The sequence below is a fragment of the Lathamus discolor genome, chromosome Z, assembly GCF_037157495.1.
Source record: "Lathamus discolor isolate bLatDis1 chromosome Z, bLatDis1.hap1, whole genome shotgun sequence".
Classification (NCBI taxonomy): domain Eukaryota; kingdom Metazoa; phylum Chordata; class Aves; order Psittaciformes; family Psittacidae; genus Lathamus; species Lathamus discolor.
In genome coordinates, this window is record NC_088909.1 from 106,583,622 (window position 1) to 106,602,696 (window position 19,075).

Consider the following 19,075-nt stretch of genomic DNA (forward strand, 5'->3'; position numbering starts at 1 on the left):
CCCACTCACTAGCCTTTTCCAAGTGGGTGATCATCATCTGGATGTTATGATGAGAGAAGCTGAACAGATCAACCTATTCACATTACAACTGCATCCAGCCCCTTTTACATTAAAGCACTGTATATATATGCAAGTTTCATGATAAAGAGTCACAGACTACTGGGTGACAGAGCTATTCGAATATAGCTGTGGTCATTTATCATCATAAATCATATTCAGTCAACCCTTTTATCATCTCTGTTGGTCTTTTCTGAACTCTCTCCTACTTATTAGATGGCTTCTGGTGTTGAAGAAACCAGAACTGCAGGCAGCTTTCTCAGTGGCAAACTGGTATCTCACATGCAGAAACCACCCTATTAAATGAAGGAACTCTAATTGAATCCCCCACCTCTCCAGCCATTGAATTATGTGATCGAGCAAAATAATGAAAACATCCTTAACTCATTTGCCCAAGGCAAACAATTCTGGCCCCAAGGTCTGCCCATAGTCAAGAAAATTAATGAATAAGCAACGTGTTTAATCTTTTCAAGTGGATAACAAACACACTTGAAGATAAATGAGAAATACTGAATACAGGTCCAGAATTATTTGAATCATCAGCTTCAGTGGTCACAACTCAGCAAAATACTTCTAAAATAGGATAACACATATGGAAATGCAGAATTCAGGTCATCACTAGATATACGATAGCACGGGTGACTGCGATAAGGGAATGTGCAAGTACCTTAAGGGTTAGTGTGGATGTTTCTCTCTATGTGACCTCTGTGGACTATACCTGAATAAAAGAATTCATTATTCTCAGAGGAACAAAAAAGGACTGTCAAGAGGAAATCAGTAAGCAATATTGCATTCAGTAAGACCACTGACAGAATAGCATGCAAATTTTTTGAAATCATATTCAGAAAATGATGTGGAAATACTAGGGCATTCAAATTAAGGATGTAAAATGTTCTCAGCAAGAAAATAAACTTCTACAAGTGAGGCTTCAGATGCTCAATGTATTGAACAGAAATAAGGTCAAGACGTGAACTAAAGACTGTCTATAGGTATTAACTTATGGGAAAATAAGAGAAAAAAGCTTTTCAAACTTGTTAACAAAGAAGTAATAAGATAAAATTGATAGAAGTTGTAACTACACACAGTCGAGCTTGAAACAAATCCAGTAACCTAGCTGTGAAGAAAATTGAAAAATAAGAACAGCTTTATTGTCAGAGATCGGTGTTGGGGCTGGTCTTGTTCAACATCTTTGTTGATGACATGGAGAGTGGAATAGAATGTGCCCTCAGCAAGTCTGCCGATGACACCAAGCTGTGTGGTTCGGTTGATATGCTGGAGGGAAGGGATGCCATCCAGAGGGACACTGACACACTTGTAAAGTGGGCTGATGCCAGCCTCACGAAGCTGAACTAAGACAAGTGCAAGGTCCTACACCTGAGTCGCAGCAATCCCTGGCACAGCTACAGGTTAGGCAGAGAAGAGATTCAGAGCATCCCTGAGGAAAAGGACTTTGGGATGTTGGTTGATGAGAAAATGAACATGAGCCGGCTTCAGTGTGCGCTCGCAGCCCAGAAAGCCAACCGTATCCTGAGCTGCATCAAAAGAAGCATGCCTAGCAGGTCGAAGGATGCTATCATACTCCTCTACTCCGCTCTTGTGAGACCTCACCTGGAGTATTGTGTGCAGTTCTGGTGTCCTCAACATAAAAAGCACATGGAACTGTTGGAACAAGCCCATAGGAGGGCCGCGAGGATGATCAGGGGACTGGAGCACCTCCTGTATGAAGACAGGCTGAGGAAGTTGGGGCTGTTCAGCCTGAAGAGAAGGCTGCGTGGAGACCTCAGAGCAGCCTTCCAGTATCTGAAGGGGGCCTATAGGGATGCTGGGGACGGACTCTTCGTCAGGGACTGTAGTGACAGGACAATGGGTAACGGCTTAAAATTTAAACAGGGGAAGTTTAGATTGGATATAAGGAGGAAATTCTTTCCTGTTAGGGTGGTGAGGCACTGGATTGGGTTGCCCAGGGAGGTTATGAATGCTCCATCCCTGGCAGTGTCCAAGGCCAGGTTAGACGTATACTTGGATGGTATGGTTTAGTGTGTGATGTCCCTGCCCACGGCAGGGGGGTTGGAACTAGATGATCTTGAGGTCCTTTCCAACCCTAACTATTCTAAGATTCTATTGGGATGCTGGAGCAGGACTCCTCATTAGGGACTGTAGTGACAGGACAAGGAGTAACGGGTTAAAACTTACTTAAACAGGGGAAGTTTAGGTTGGATATAAGGAAGAAATTCTTTGCTGTTAGGGTGGTGAGGCACTGGAATGGGTTGCCCAAGGAAGTTGTGAATGCTCCATCCCTGGCGGTGTTCAAGGCCGGGCTGGATAGAGCCTTAGGTGGTATGGTTTAGTGGGATGTGTCCTGCCCATGGCAGGGGGGTTGGAACTAGATGATCTTAAGGTCATTTCCAACCCTAACTACTCTATGATTCTATGATTCTATGATCAAAGATCACAAATATATTAAAAATACATAATTCAGCCTGGAGAACAGAAGGCTTCAGGAAGACCTTATTGGGGCCTTTCAGTTCTTAAAAGAGGCCTGTAAGAAAGATGGGGAAAGACTTTTTATCAGGGCCTGCTGGGTGATGGCTTTAAATTAATAAAAGGGAGATTCAGGGTGGATGTGAGGAAAAAGTTCTTTACAATGAGGGTGGCAGAACACTGCACAGGTTTCCCAGAGAGGTGGTGGATACCCCATCCCTGGATACACTCAAGGCCAGGCTGATGTGGTTCTGAGCAACCTGATCTGGCTGAAGGTGTCCCTGATCATTGCAAAGGGATTGGACTAGATTACCTTTGAATGTCCCTTCCAACCTAAACATCAAAACTCTGCAGTTATAAAGTCTTTGCTGCTTAATCTGATTTATGGGGAAAGACAGAAGCTGCCCATGCTCAAAGATGCATGTCTGTAGAAATATGGCATTTGTTCAACACTGACTCAAAAAAAGGAAAAAAAAAGTCTATCAACAGAGTAAGCATTCCTCCCCTGACCAAACCAGACTGAGAAATACAATTCACTTCTCTACAATCCTCCTCCTCTAAGAACCCTAAGACAATCTGTTCTTTATTTGACAATCCCTTCAATATTTTTAGGGTGGTAACAAATAAACTGGCAATCAAATCAGTCTGATAAATAAATATTGAAAAATGCACATTTTCTCTAAGACAAAAACAAACTTACTAGCAACAAATATTTATTAAATTTTTTACATTTTAGTAATTCCTCTTCTTACCTGAAATGCAACAGGTGGCATTAAATTTACTTTGCATCTATGATATACCCATTCTATAGTTGACCATGTATTCCATTTACCATGAACAGTAGATATCTTCGCCCATAAACAAATCTAATTGAACTAGCATTAGGGAAAAAAAAAAAAACAAAAAAAACCCAAGAAACAAGCAATGAAACAAGAATAGCATTTTCATTTGGCTAAAAAGAGTTAGATTACAGTGCAATCTGTTCAGCATTTGAAGGATGCCTGGGTAGTAACAATTTTTTATTAAACAGACAGTGTCTGGTTTTATTCAGTTGTACAGGTACATCAATTTGTTCTTTTTGGTAGCTACTGCTCAACCCCTCAGCTAATTATTGCTAATGTTTTGCAGAATATGCAGCAGTTAATTATTGTTATTAGTGTAATTAGTTTGCTAAATATAAACCTCATTGCATGGTCTCAGGATTTAGAGGGTCTTTTGTGTGTAATTTTTGTAACACTGAAAAAAAGAGCTAAACCCAGAGGTCTGAGCTGCAACATACTAGAGACCATGAGAGTGCTTGGTTGACTGTCCTGATGCAGATCTCTGAAGGTATTTATAAAGTATATTAGCAAGACCTCTATCAAGAGTCTTACCTCAGTAAGACTCTTAGGGTTTAAAACCTCTGTCAGGCAGCCTGAAGTAGGTTTGAACAGTACTTTCTGAGTGCCTGGAACCTCTGAGCCTACCCGAAACTTCTGATTGAACCAAAGACTGAATGTCCAAATCTTAGAAATGTGTAATTCCAGTTGGGATTATATTCAAATGAGAGTCAGTAAAAATTTACTTTTAAGTCATTTCAGTTTAATTTCTGGTTCTAGCATAATTTTGGCCTTTACTTGCAGGAGAGTGTGTAGCTCTTCTTGATGTCTGACACAACCTACACAAAGTTATAAATCAGCATATTGCTCTGTAAACAAAAAAAGTTTATTTTCAGAAGCCTTAGAAGGGATAACTCATTATAAGGAATCTAAGTTGGGGCTGTTGAGCCTGGAGAAGAGAAGGCTGCGTGGGGACCTAATAGCAGCCTTCCAGTACCTGAAGGGGGCCTATAGGGATGCTGGGGAGGGACTCTTTGTCAGGGACTGTAGTGACAGGACAAGGGGCAACGGGTTAAAACTGAAAAGGGGAAGTTTAGATTGGATATAAGGAGGAAATTCTTTCCTGTTAGGGTGGTGAGGCACTGGAATCGGTTGCCCAGGGAGGTTGTGAGTGCTCCATCCCTGGCGGTGTTCAAGGCCAGGTTGGATGAAGCCTTGTGTGGGGTGGTGTAGTGTGAGGTGTCCCTGCCCATGGCAGAGGGGTTGGAACTAAATGACCTTGAGGTCCTTTCCAACCCTAACTATTCTATGATTCTATGATTCTATGAGACATCATAGCAGCCTTCCAGTATCTGAAGGGGGGCTATAGGGATGCTGGGGATGGACTGTTCATTATGGACTGTAGTGATAGGACAAGAGGTTAACGGGCTAAAACTTAACCAGGGGAAGTTTAAATTGGATATAAGGAAGAAATTCTTTACTGTGAGGGTGGTGAGGCACTGGAATGGGTTGCCCAAGGAAGTTGTGAATGCTTCATCACTGGCGGTGTTCAAGGCCAGGTTGGACAGAGCCTTGGGTGGCATGGTTTAGTGTAAGGTGTCCTTGCCCATGGCACGGGGGCTGTAACTAGATGATCTTAAGGTCCTTTCCAACCCTAACTATTCTATGATTCTATTCTATGATTACAATGCAGAAATCAACTGCTAGAAATACATATAGCTTTACACATTTAGTTAAACTGAACTCTGTTTTTGGGTTGGTGCTTTTCCCCCCCTATCAAATAGTGGCAAAGATTTACATTTTTGCCACTGATTATGAAATGTGGGGACCCTAAAGTAACGATTTTTAAACTATTTGCAGTTTAAACATCATTACTCTGAATGTGGTGGGTATCAGGCTTGGATGTGGTGACTATGTTCTATTACCAATTCTTACGAAATTTCTACTACACTGAACAGTCCAAATAACAGGAGGCTGGCTGTCCTCCTGCCATCTCAAGAGAACAGAACTCAAGAGACAAAAGAAAGCAAATATTCTATAAGCAGCAATGTCAAAAGAACATCCACCTTTCGTGTCCTCTTCCTCATTCCTCCCTGTTCACACATGTGGTCACAACACTTAGCCCCTTGTAATGAGCACGCAATTCTGAGTGCAAAGACCTCCATACATACAATCTGAAGTGGAACAGTAAGAAGAGCACAAAAGGGTTGGAAACAGAAGATCAAAATGCCCACGGGATCTCGAAAAGTGAACTGTGTTCAGGGCAAAAGAAATATTTTAACATTTCTGCAGCTTGTTTCCTAAGAAAAACTCCAAATCTGAATTATTTAATATTGAGCAAAATGAGGCTTTCATCAGAGAGAGGTTTCCACTCAGCAACTCACCACTGATGCTAAAGCTTTTATCATGACTTAAAAGCAAAGAAAGTGAGCAAAGAAGGGGAAAGAAGCCAGAATATTATCAATATACCATCCCATATATCACTTATCTGTCAGAGTATAAACTGGAAATTGAACTTCTGAGGTTTTTTAATCTCTGATCTTTATTCTACAGAATACTTTGTATTCTGAAACTTCTTTTATGGTTAAATTCGTAACTTACTCAACAGAGTGAATCTAGGTCATGAGGGGAAAGCAGAGCTCATCTTGGAGAATGAAACTAGTCACTCAGGCCTTTTTCTGCTTTTAATACAGTGTAAATTAATCCTGCCTACATAACAGTATGTATGATATATGGATTGACATCAATCCTTCCTTATCTCTAACAGAATTCTATCAGACTATCTCTCATGATTCTACTGAAATATCCCATGTCCTTTCCATGCTGGAAGTTCATAGCCAGTAAACTATGAATTGCTCAACTCCCTTCTTCTGTATTTTTAATTCCTAGTTGCCGTTTTTTCCCCCAGAAACTTTTTTTCTGAAACAACAGGTTTTCACACTCCCATTAAATGTCCTAACTACACATTTTGTCCTATTTTCATTTCTCTAGACCACACAGACACCCAGTTCTTGAATACTCACGTGGTCCTCAGGCTTGGAGGTGAATCATTACCTTGTATTACGGATTTGAAGGCTTTATTCTCATGAAATCAACAGCTAATGTTTTCTGAATGAGAAGATTTGAATAAACATCATTTGTGCTTTAAAACTCTAACAATAAATGGGAACTCTAAAAATTTCTCAATGTGTATGTAAAATTTGGCTTTCATGATTAAGTTTTACTATGATTATGGTATCGTTTGTAGTATCCTTTGTTTTGGTGAGTGAGTATTTAAAATTACATCGTTCTCACAATAATATCCTTAGGAAAAATTGCTGCCATCTTTTGGAAGCACTCAGGGAAAGAAAAAAAAAAAAAGGTGACATTTTACTGAAAGTTCCAGCTGACACATCCCAGATACCTGCTTTACCATTGAAAATCGCATGAAGTTACTCTGAGAAAAACAATGTTTTCTTCTTTCCCATTTTATACAGTGATCATAGCATAACATCTGGCCAAGATTTGTTTGCTTGGTTAAGCAATACTGATGAGAGCTAGCCTTTATTGGCAGATGCACAACTGAAGTTGAAGCCAAACATAACAAGAAAAGAGATACAGAGAGGAAATTATATCCACTCTGAGTAATATTTTTTTTCTGCATCTATACCTTGTCTTGCTGTTTGAATGGGAAATAATCTTGTCTGAGCTACATAATTATTACAGTTTAGTTTCACAGCTTACTTATCCTGCAATTTCTTTAAAATCTAGCCTGGATATACTGTATTATCCTTTTTCTGTTGTCTGTTTTCTTCTTCCCTTTTTCTTTTGAATTTACACAAGATGTAATCAAATGCTTGTTGCGTGGCCAGCTCAATACACTGGCTTCTAAGACAAACACTGCACGTTCAGCAAAGTCTTTTCAAGAACAGAGAATGCTAGTGTCAGTGAGAATAAATCAAAGGTGATAATATCTGGGAAAAATAAAACATTTTCTGGAGAAAATAATGACTCCTCTGAAGAGATACCTTTGTCAGACACTAGCATATCTTGCCAGCGCTGGATGGTGATATTAAAATATGCTGCAAATCTACCTTATCATCTGGAGTGAGACTCAAACATGCACTCTGTAACAGTCCGTGAAGGAGAGGAGACTAACACCAGCTAAGCCACAACGACACTCAGCAAAAAACTCAAAAGGAGATACGGGGAAGGGAAGAGAGTCACTGTATGCATCCCCCAACTCTGCACTATACAGCTGACTTACTTTGCAGCTAGTTCCATTCCTGACCCAGCACAAGGACAGGCAGGCCAACAAGTTACATCCACACTGTTCATCACACCATCACCCCTCACCAAATGTCAGAGGGCTATGACCGCTTGCTGCTAAACTAACAGCAGCAAGCTCCTCAGTGGACCCAAGGTTAGTTTTACAGAACCATCCAATTAAAAAGGCTTATAACATTTCAGTCTGCAACAAATTAAGCTGATTCACTGTCCCAGTCATGAACTGTTATAAAACAAGTCTTTTATCCAAGCCATGTGCAAGAGAAAGAGGAATGAAACCTCTCCTTAAACAATGTTCTTGTTCTGTGAACTTTAGACTCCCAATCCACCCCTCCTCCCCAGATATGGTGTTGCTGAAACTTACCGCTTTTGCCAACTCCCCCCGCTCCGAGCATCACTACCTTGTACTCTCTGGAGCCTGCTGAAGAATTGCTGGAAGAGCTGATCATTTCATTTTCTAGCTCCATCTTGCACGAGGCAGAAGAAGGGAGCAAAAGGGAAGAAAAAGCAACTGGCAGGTGCTTTCTCTGATCTTAAACAACTATAAAAGCTGTGTTAGAGGAAAAAAAAGGTGGCAAAAAGGAAAGGTATAATGCAAGAGGTACGATTTATCAGCCTCACACTCGCTGCTGTGTCTGTGTAGCTGGAGAAGGTCTCATAGCAACCACTTTAACAGCTTCCAATAAAAATCTCTCTCTGCCCCCTCCCAGCTCCGTATCATTCTCTCTGTTTCTCTTCCTGGACAGAAGCAGTTTTGTGAGGCTCAAGAGCCCTGGCACCTCTGGGTGTTGCTGTGTCATTGGAATCAAACTGAGCAGACCCTCCAGGAAAAGAAACTGGATCAAATTCCTTAATTATGATGCTTGTTATTCCATGTAGCGCTTGTTCAAACCTTAAACAAAACAAAACAGACCAGTCAACCTTCTTGTCACCTTGGAGTTTAACATTCATGCTATGTTCATCAAGTTTGTTAGATTTACATTACATATGAAATAAGCAATAACTTTCAAGAGTCTTTGTTCCTCGTGAAGCTTACTGTAGAGCACAGAAATTTTTTAAGGTTAGTTTTGCCCCCACATCAATTCTGTTTTAGTTCAGTTTGCAACCATTACTTGCAGAAATAAGCCAGGTATTTTTTAAACAAGACTTATTCTTTTTCTTTTTTCCCCACAGAACTTCAGATAGAGATTTAAGAGAGGGGAAAAGATAAATAGGTTTATGCAGAAAACATCCTTGTAGGCAAAGAAGAAAACCAAAAACCAAATTGTTCTAAGTATTTAATACTAATATCACACAATTTAGCTAACCAACTTGGTGAGCACAAATAAATAAGAATAGAATAAAACTAAAAGTTTGTGAATGACATTCAGTGTGAAAAATCCCCAGTAGAATTATTCAGCGAAAACTTAACCACAAAAGACTGCAGCGCTTCATTGATTTCTAATGTCCTTAATAGATCTGATGCATTTAAAGAATGTAATAAGTAACAAAATATTTGCTCAGCTTTAACCATTATATAGTGGTTTTGAGGACCAAAAAGCATCTACTGAAAAAGGGGTAGGAGGCAAAAACTTGCACTCCTCTGAGTAATGTTGGGCCTTCATGATAGATGGAATTATTAAGGTGACAGGGAAATGGAAGTAGGAGAGGCAACTAGTAAAGTATCTTGGAAGCCTTCATCTGTCTGCTTCTCCAGTTACTTCACAGAGAGTAAATGTGTACAATTACACAGGAATACAAAAATTAAAAGTTGAAAGGAAAAGAAAAAAAGCTGGAAAATCGTAGCCTGATGAAGGATGTTAATTTAGAGAAAATTAGGAAGAGGAAAAGGTATAGAAAGGCCTGTGTATGAAAGACAGTTTAATGGACTAAAAAAATGAATGAATAAACAGAAGAGATAGAATACTGTTTAGAATAGAGAAAGTGAACAGAACATGAATACTCATTTTCCCTCATAACAACAAATTAGGAAATATCAATGAAACACAAAGTAGCTGGGATCAACACTTGTGAAGAGTCATGCCTAACTTAAGGAACTTGCCACTTAATGTTTTGGGCAGTAAAAATGAACTTTTAATGAAAAAGAATTTAAATGCAAGGAAATACAAAATCCACTAGGGGCTATTAAAATCACCACCTCTTGCTTAAGAAGTACTCAATTTACATCAACAGGTGCTGAGAAAACACTGAAGAATCAGATTACAGTAGTCTGTTTTCAGACTGAGAGCAGAAGAGAGCAGAGGGAGAGCATTCTGAGAACCTCCAGAATCAGGATGTGCTACTGTTGTCCTACATGTTTTCTGTAATAACCATGCTGTGAGCAGCTTTGTCCTGTCAGGGGTGGGTGGCTGTATCGCTGTATTGATGCCTGCATACAAACCTCGTAACTCTGAATGACTTGGTCATCAGAGCATAAAATAGGACTTAGGCAGGAGCTTCTGAATATAATAATGTGATGTCTAAATATTGAATTTCAGAGGAAAGAGACAGGTAGGTCAGTAAATCCCTGTTGGTAGATCAGTAAATCCCTGTTGTGACTGAAATTCCATTTTCATTAAAATCATTCTCAAGTGCTTAGTATCGACACATTAGATAAAACTAGCAATGACACCAAAATGATGGCTTAGAATAACTGGGTTTTCTTGGTAATCTCCCATCAACACAGCAACCTGCTTCTCAGGAGAGTGTAAATTCATAACAGCTGCATTTGGCTAAAATTAAAACATTAGGAAAGTGAGTGGCTGTGCAAAATATTCCAAAAGCAAAATATTAAAAAAAAAAAAAAAAACAGTGAAAAACAGTGATTATAATGTATATAGAACAGGTAAGAACAAATCAGATTATTTTTTTTTTTCCAGCTGTTGGTGTCTACTAGAGAAAAGTGGCAAGTCATTTTTTCTTTGGTTTAGAAATGGAACATGGGGAAGGGATACAAGAAATGGAAGGGGCTACATATGTGAATTATGTTAGAACAGGAAGGAGAGTAAGACAGAACTAAACGGAAAGCCACTTCCTCATCTAGAAAAACAAGAACAGTATTTTTATGGCAGAAAGAGTGGAATTAAAACATATTTTAGCAGTTGAATGAGGATTAACCATTTAAAATATCTCTTTAAAGACAGATACATGTTTATTAAACAGTTAATAGGTATTATGGCATTATATAAATACTTGGACAAATATATCCTCCTAATTTTCACACAGATGTGTCCATAGCCTTACGAGATGATATTTCATTCCCATTTATAATGCGGGACTTGTTCTAAATGGTTTTCATCCTAACTTCCTATTGACAAACAGCCTACTCTGCCCTAATTTCATTCAGTTCAGTAGTAGAGAACAAGTATTTCTCTTCATTCTTATGTACAACAACATCAATTAGTCTTCCTGCTCCCACCTGAGCAGAAAAGTACAAGATTTTGCTTTCAGACTGCTGCCAAGAAAATGAATACTGAGATGATTTGAAATGACTCAGCCTGAAACACATAATACAGGGGGAAAATCACCCACATAAATGCATTACGGACAAGAGGAAGAAAGAGTAAAAGATGCAACAACGGAACCTGAGATACTAACAATTTTTAGTTATTTATTCCACAACAAATTCCAATCCTCTATTTTATTTGCTTCCCTCTGCTTTTCCATTTAAAAAATTCAAACTTTGAAGTCATATTTTGTCATTTAATATTGAAATAGCTGTGTGCTCAGATATTTAATGTCTTAAGCAAAAGACAACATACAAATAGGTATGTTAAAAGTAGATGAGTTTTTTTCTAGAGAAAATGTCATTAGAAAACACATTCCATTCATCCTACATCCCCACTTGCTCTGGGGGTGTTGAATAAAATAATGAGATGTTAATACAACATGTAAATGTTCTGAATTGTTTCCTAGGGCACTTTATGTCAAGGAGATTTTATCAATTAACCTGGGTAAATATTCTTGTCATTAGGCAGGGAGCTTATGAGTTTAAAAACTAGAAGAGCAAGCAAAATGCAAATCTTGACGTATTTGTGCTCCATTAAGTGATGGGTTAAAGGCATGTGAACCATTTAATAATAAGCAAATATGCATGAGCCTACTAGGGTCCATGCCATTATGGAAACACTGACCACTCTTTTGCCCCTCATGTTTACATATTAGGCACAGCAGAGAGAGGAAACGCAAAAAACATTCTTTATAAAAAGTGATATAAACCCACCTTGTTGAATTGCTGAAGTGCTGCTATGGCAAGAAAGAGTGCTAATGCAGAAATCATTGCACCTGAGAAAAAAAAATGCATTTGGCACACTATCTTAACTTGACTATTTCTGCGCAGCCTAATAAAGTAATTGCTAGGGGACTTGTAAAAAATTTTAAACAAATTTTACATTAAAAGATTTAACATATTCGTTCTTAAATATGCTGAACACCTCTGAATCATATTGTTAAGGGACCTCCAGAACACCACAGATGTAGCTGAGCATTTGTGGAATTTAGATTCCTACTACAAATACCCAGTAGTTCAATCACCCATCTGTCACCAGCACCTTGGCTTCCTTAGGTAATCCCCATGCTTTTTTTATTCTTCAAATTACTCATCTGTAGGATGGCTCACTGTGTCACATACAGTATACTTGATGGGACACTTGACAACCTCCCACCTTGAAGCTGGCTCTTCAGCTCAAGCTGTTGAGGCATATATGCCTTTTGTTCTGAAGTTCGTATTTCTGTCCCTAGTGTCAGTCAACATACTGTCCCCTGCCTCTGCTGCAATGGATTTTAATCTAAGCCTTATTAGTATGTCAAGTGGGGAAAAAAAAAAAAAAAAAAAAAAAAAAAAAGGAGAGAAGATGCAAGACTGACTATTGTCCTCGGTTCAGCAGGAGCAGTCATTTTTCTTCTTCATAATAGCTGGTGCAGTGATGTGTTTTTGACTTTCAGCCTGGGAACAGCACTTATAACATCAATGTTTTTAGTTGCTGCTTAGTAATGTTTACTCTGCCCAAGGACTTTCTGAGTCTCATGCTCTGCCAAGGAGGAGAGGAAGCCAAGAGGTAGCAGAGACAGAACACCTGACCCAAACTAACCAAAGAGGTATTCCATACCACAGCATGTCGTGCTCACTACATAAACTGGGGGCAGTTACCCGGAAGGCTGAGATCACTGCTAGGTTGGGTGGGGTATCAGTCGGCAGGTGGTGAGCAGTTGTATTCTCTTCCCTTGTTATTTCCCTTATCATTATTATTGGTGGCAGTAGTGGTTTGTGTTATACCTTAAGTTACTGGACTGCTCTTATCTCAACCCGTGGGAGCTACATTCTTTTGATTCTCCTCCCCCTCATCCCTCCAGGAGGAGGGAGAGGAAGGTGGGGAGTGAGAGAGAGACTGCATGGTTCTGAGTTATGGCTGGGCTTAAACCACGACAACTATTAACAAAAAACGTGAAACTACTTCAGAGTCCACAGAGCAAAGAAACATTGTGGTTTCTCTCTTGTCAAAGAAGGGAGGTTTAGCATGAACAGCATCTACCTTTTGATTATTCCCAGTCAAACAACACAACTAATGTACCTGCTGTGCAGAGGTTTGAGATATAGGGGCAGTTTATCACATTTTTGAGAACACTCAACTGGTATTAACTTTAAATTTTTTACAAGCGTCTACTCAAACTTTTTATAGAACAGAAGCACTGAAGATCATATCCTAGACTTCCTCAAAGGGAAAAGCTATTTTCTCTGGGTTTCCAGTAAGGTTTCACAAATTATTTATAATCTTACTGTCAAGAAGCACTAACGATGGCAGGTCATTTATGGATTTTTGTTGAATCTTAATCACATTCATAGATAAAACTTTTATACATTCAAATGCAACACTGATATTCGAAATGTGAAAATATTAAAAGATCTCAAAGCCTTAACTGCACATAAACATGCTATCTGTGATCATGAATATATGTTTATTCTAAATTCATTCACTTTCCCATGCTTTTGGTAGGAAAGAAAATTATAAGCACAGATACAATATGAAATACTGTAAAAATAGCATTAGAAGAGCTCTGAAGAGGTCATCTTTTTCATCCCTGTCTCACTCCATAAATCCACTTAAGTAAATTGAACAATATTTGCTTAACCTTATTTTAAAGTCTTCCAAGAGAGAAATTAATTCCCATTTTTCAAATGCTGAAATAAATTTTCTCATTATCCTGTAAGAAATGTCTTTGAAACCCAAATGTCTTTCATTACACAGTAAGATATATCACTTTTCATCCTACCTGCTATAGGTATTGTGAAAAGGCATACTGAATATACCGAACATATACTTAAATAGTTAGTGAATCAAATTAACACAGTGAATATAGAGAACGTTGTTCTCAGCCTTCCTTTTTCGTTCATACTTCCTCTTTTTCACCAGAAAAAAAAAAAAAATTATTATCAATCCCCCTTCATAGGTCATTTATTAGCCTTTTATGCTGCTTTTTCCCCAAAGACTCTCTACTGTCTGTTTTGAAGTGCGCTTCCCAAATCTGGCCACACTGTTGTTTCAAGACTTCATACAATATGGATTTACAGCTACTGCTGGTGCATATCCAGCTTAGTACAGTTACAACAAACACAGGCAATCAATAATGGAAGTTGTGAAGTTTGTTGGGGGTTTTACTTATTTATTTATTTTGTAATCTGTGTTTGAATGGTATCAGTGACAAATCACAACCTACTGGGATTGTATCAGTTTCTGAATTTTAGCTTTTTCCTACTCTCTTCTTTTTCAAGTCATCTTCATCATATTTATTTCTAGGAAAAAAAAAAAAAAAAGATTATTTCAGTTTTGATTGCTACAAAAAAGAAGATTTTGTCATTTTGACTGTTACCCTGAAAGCATTTATAGATGATGATAATGGCCACATCCCAGAAGCCCCTGCACTTGAAAACAGCTTTCTGAACTTCACTTCAAGCATGTGAATTTTAACACTGAACTATGTCAAATGGTGCATCAATAGGGGAAAAAAAAAGCAGTAGACAGACTCTTGAATTTGATCTGGTATCAGTCATTCACTTTTCAATTCGCTGTCCGTATCAGGTAAACCTACAGACTAGTTTCAGCTTCATCATGGAAACACCAAACATGATAAATCTGAATTTTTCAGATTTACCTTTTCAGATTTTTTATTACCTTGGACTTTCCTACTATCACAGATTATTTTCCATGTTGAGATAATTTTATTCTAGAAATCCATTTGTTTATTGGTATTCTGTTAGTTGAACAGAAGTGAGTACTTCTGCAGCTTTTATCTGTTGCAATTAACAATAATTTTCTAAGTGCATAATTAAGATGAATGACTGTACCATTAACAAGAAAAACAAAGTCAGTTCCTTTAAAATCATCGGTAAAAAAGGTTTCTTCCAGAAAATTCAGACTTCTGGTTAGCTAAATCTCCCAACGGACATATTGTTTCCTATGTTGAACACAGGAATATTTACCAAGTTTTGAGTAACAAAAGCTTGGTCTCAGCTATCTCATGGGCTGAACGATGGATTACAATAATGACACAAAAAGGAATATACGTATACTGTGGTGGGGTTTTTTTCAGCAGTAGGAGTTCAATCACTTCTTAACCAGATTTCTGATGTCACTTTGTATATACATACCTGTGCTTGAATTCTGATGAATCTACTTGTTTTGATAACTTCCATTCTGTTTAAAGAGACTGGTTTTGTATGCAAAAAATAGCATTGAAATCGCTAGTAATCCTGCATGAAAGATATCACTACATTTTACAAATCTGACATAAACTCTTCCATTTAAGCTCTTGTCAAGAGGATTATAAGCTAGGTAAATATGTAAATGTGTTTATTTGGGAAGTGTGTTTGTAGATTAAAAATATCCCACTTGTGATTTCCACTGCAATCGATTCAAGACTTGCTTCTACTAAAGACACTAGACCCTGCAGTCTGTCACTAGTTAGCCTGTTAATCAGTTTAAAGATGCTATTCTTACAAAATATTGTAAGATCAATAAGCTTACATGTTAGGAAATGAGCTAATCTAGCCTCTGCATAACACAAAAAACAAAAAAGTGCAGTAATTTTATAATGTTAATGAACCGTAAGTGAAAAAATCCATCACTTCAGGCTTCCTTGTTTCACTAACTGTTTAAATCTATAAAGCTCAGCTTTAGCAAGCAAACAAACAAAATCAGAAAACTGGTGAAAAATCAAAACCCCAGATCTTTGCTACTTTGTTAAAGTCAAATTTGTTAAAGAATCGTCAAAGACAATATTGTGTATTATGCTGATCTTCCATGATTTAATGTCTGTTTTCATATTGCAGAATGATAAAATTTAGGTTGAAAAAGACCGTGAAGATCATTGAGTCCAACTCTTAACCCAGCACTATGAAACCATGTCCCTGAGCACTTCTACATGTCTTGTACAATCACTTGAACAAATCAAAAAAAGACTTGGTGGTACGTAGCGCTTGATTGTGATTCAGCTGAATCACATGGGAAAGAATGCCATCCAGAGGTACCTTGACACACGTGAGCTGGGCCAGTGTCAACCTTATGAAGTTTAACCAAGTCAAGTGGAAGGTCCTACACATGGGTCGGAGCAATCCCAGGCAAGCTACAGGTTGGGCAGAGAAGAGATTCAGAGCAGCCCTTCAGAGAAGGACTTGGGGAGCTGGCTGATGAGAAAATGAACATGAGCCAGCTTCAGTGTGCGCTCACAGCCCAGAAAGCCAACTGGGCCCTGGGCTGCATCAAAAGGACCATGCCTAGCAGGTTGAAGGAGGTGATCCTGCCCCTCTACTCTGCTCTCCGGAGACCTCACTTGGAGTACTGCATGCAGTTCTGGTGCCCTCAACATAAAAAGGACATGGAACTGTTGGAACAAGTCCAGAGGAGGGCCATGAGGATGATCAGGGGACTGGAGCACCTCCCGTATGAAGATAGGCTGAGAAAGCTGGGGCTGTCCAGCCTGGAGAAGAGAAGGCTGCGTGGAGACCTCAGAGCAGTCTTCCAGTATCTGAAGGGGGCCTACAAGGATGCTGGGAATGGACTCTTCATTAGGGACTGTAGTGACAAGACAAGGGGTAACAGGTTAAAACTGAAACAGAGGAAGTTTAGATTGGATATAAGGAAGAAGTTCTCTACTGTGAGGGTGGTGAGGCACTGGAATGGGTTGCCCAAGGAAGTTGTGAATGCTCTGCCCTTGGCGGTGTTCAAGGCCAGGTTGGACAGAGCCTTGTGTGACATGGTTTAGTGGGAGGTGTCCCTGCCCATGTCAGGAGGATTGGACATATTTGATCTTAATGTCTTTTCCAACCCTATGTATTCTATGATTCTATGATTAATCTGTAATTAGTGATGGAGAAGCATCCCATGGCCTGGTCCATAACCAAATTCTTTCAAGCAACTGAGCTCCGAGTTTTGAGATGAAGAACCATATGTCTCCATCCAAAATAAATCTATTTTATGCATTAATCGTGATGACAACTAAAATTAAAATGCTAACAAATACATCCACCTCCCATAATCTATCCTATTATGTCCACAAATTTCTATTAATGCATTTTTCCTTCTGATTTTTATTTGGAATCATATATATATACACACACATATATGTATATATATATATATATATATATATATACACATTAAACTTAAAAAGGGTATTTTAAAACAAGACCTAAAACATTACTCAACAACGTTATTTCCAAGCATGCATTCAACTTACGTGGAATTTTACCATTTTCTTACCGGCCATGTTGTTCCATGGCTCCAAGAGATGAGAATGATATTAACTGAGAAGCCCTTTAACTTGCTGCCTGCAAGAACACAGTAGCTCATACAAACGTCCTACCCAATTTTCTCATGAGAAAAACTTGAATGGGAGCCACATCTGGTCAGATCTTAAGTTCCAAGTACTTTTTCCTTTCATAAGATAAGGTTTAGAGTTCTGACACAAAAGCCCTGAGGATCAGAACACCTGTGTTAGACTCGATTTTAGAGGCAAACAGAATTCTATATGTACCCATGAGACAGTTTTCAGTTACTTCTTGCTGTCTGTGGATACTGATGTGCCTGGAAGACACATTAGTATAGCTATGGTCATTCATGAAAAGGGCTAGACTTGCAAAATCTATTAGTTTTGCTGCAGCTGTTTGCAGTAGAGGAATCTTGGTAACATAACAAAAGGAAAAGGGTGAGACAGTAACGAGACTTTAATGGGAAGGAGTACACAAATACCATGTTAGACAGAGGCTAACAAATTGCTCAAAGGAACTTATGTTCTTCCTATTAACTACAGACCATAAAGGATTCTTGAACACTGGCAACCACCCAAGGCCCTGATACATGACAGGTGAAAAACACAGCTCTTCCAGAACCCTGAGTGGATTTGAGGAATCCTGTACTACCTGAGTAGCATCTCAGGTTATCCCTTGCAACATCTTCATTTTGCACACATTGAGTAGGCTGCTCAGTGTTGCATTTCTATTATCTATGCATATCTTTCAACCTTTGGGAAAGGAAGTTTACAAAACTTAATTGGAAAATCAAACTCTAATTTTTATGTAGGCTGTTTTTCAAGGCATCCTTTACTGCCATGCAGTCTTAAGGAGAATTTCAGGTCTATTTCAAATCAACACAAACAATTTTATTTTTTTTTCTTTCAGCTCACATTTGCATTTTCATTCATACGTAAATGACTTTAAAGACTTGCACATTCCAATGTTACTAGAATGCATTGCCTTGTCTCTCCTACCACACCTGGAAAGGGCTTCTTTCTTTGTTGTACCATGCCTCCCATTTTTCATTAAGTTCCTCAAAAACATACTCATACTTTCTTTTTCTAAGGCAACAATTATTTTTTTAACCACACTACTCAAGTTTTTAATAAACCATACACATCTCAATAACAGTACAGCAACTCATGCTCTCATCTAAGGGAGTACTCTTACACCAGTATTGTTAGAAAATCTCTCTTTGACCATCTTCATCACCTGATGAGAAGCAGACTATGGCACAGATGTAACTATTGTCTGTCACCCACCAATATTCTTTACAGCATTTAAGCCACTCATGCTTCAGAAAGATTATGAGACACATGGGCTTTAATGGGAGAATCTGTATGTAAATTTAAAAAGGATGGCTTACTTTTTTCTCAGAGAACTGGAAAAGGCGACCTCTTTCATGACACACCACTCTGATTACCCTGAAATCAGATTATCTTCTACCCTGAAGAGCACATTCTTACATTTTTATTAAATCAGCTTCTAAGATAAAGACCATTGCTATGTCTTACATTTTTTATATACAGGAATAGATGTTCCGCTCTTTTAGAGGTGGTCTAGTTCCAAGTTTGCCTGAATTGAATGGTATCTAGATTTATTAAGCACCTCATTAAATACAGTTAAATTCTTTCATGAATTAAGTATTATTTCTCTGTGAAATAATGACATGGAAAAAAGTTACAAG

General features: G+C 38.5%; 1 protein-coding gene across 1 annotated transcript in view; it reads right to left on the minus strand.

The window, feature by feature from the left end:
• Nucleotides 1–8,089, minus strand: part of RIT2 (Ras like without CAAX 2) — a 208,489-nt gene extending 200,400 nt beyond the window's left edge. The window contains exon 1 of the mRNA XM_065662544.1: nt 7,987–8,089. Within this exon, the coding sequence (XP_065518616.1) occupies nt 7,987–8,089 (103 nt within the window). The remainder of the gene's footprint in view (nt 1–7,986) is intronic.
• Between the last annotated feature and the right edge of the window lie 10,986 nt (nt 8,090–19,075).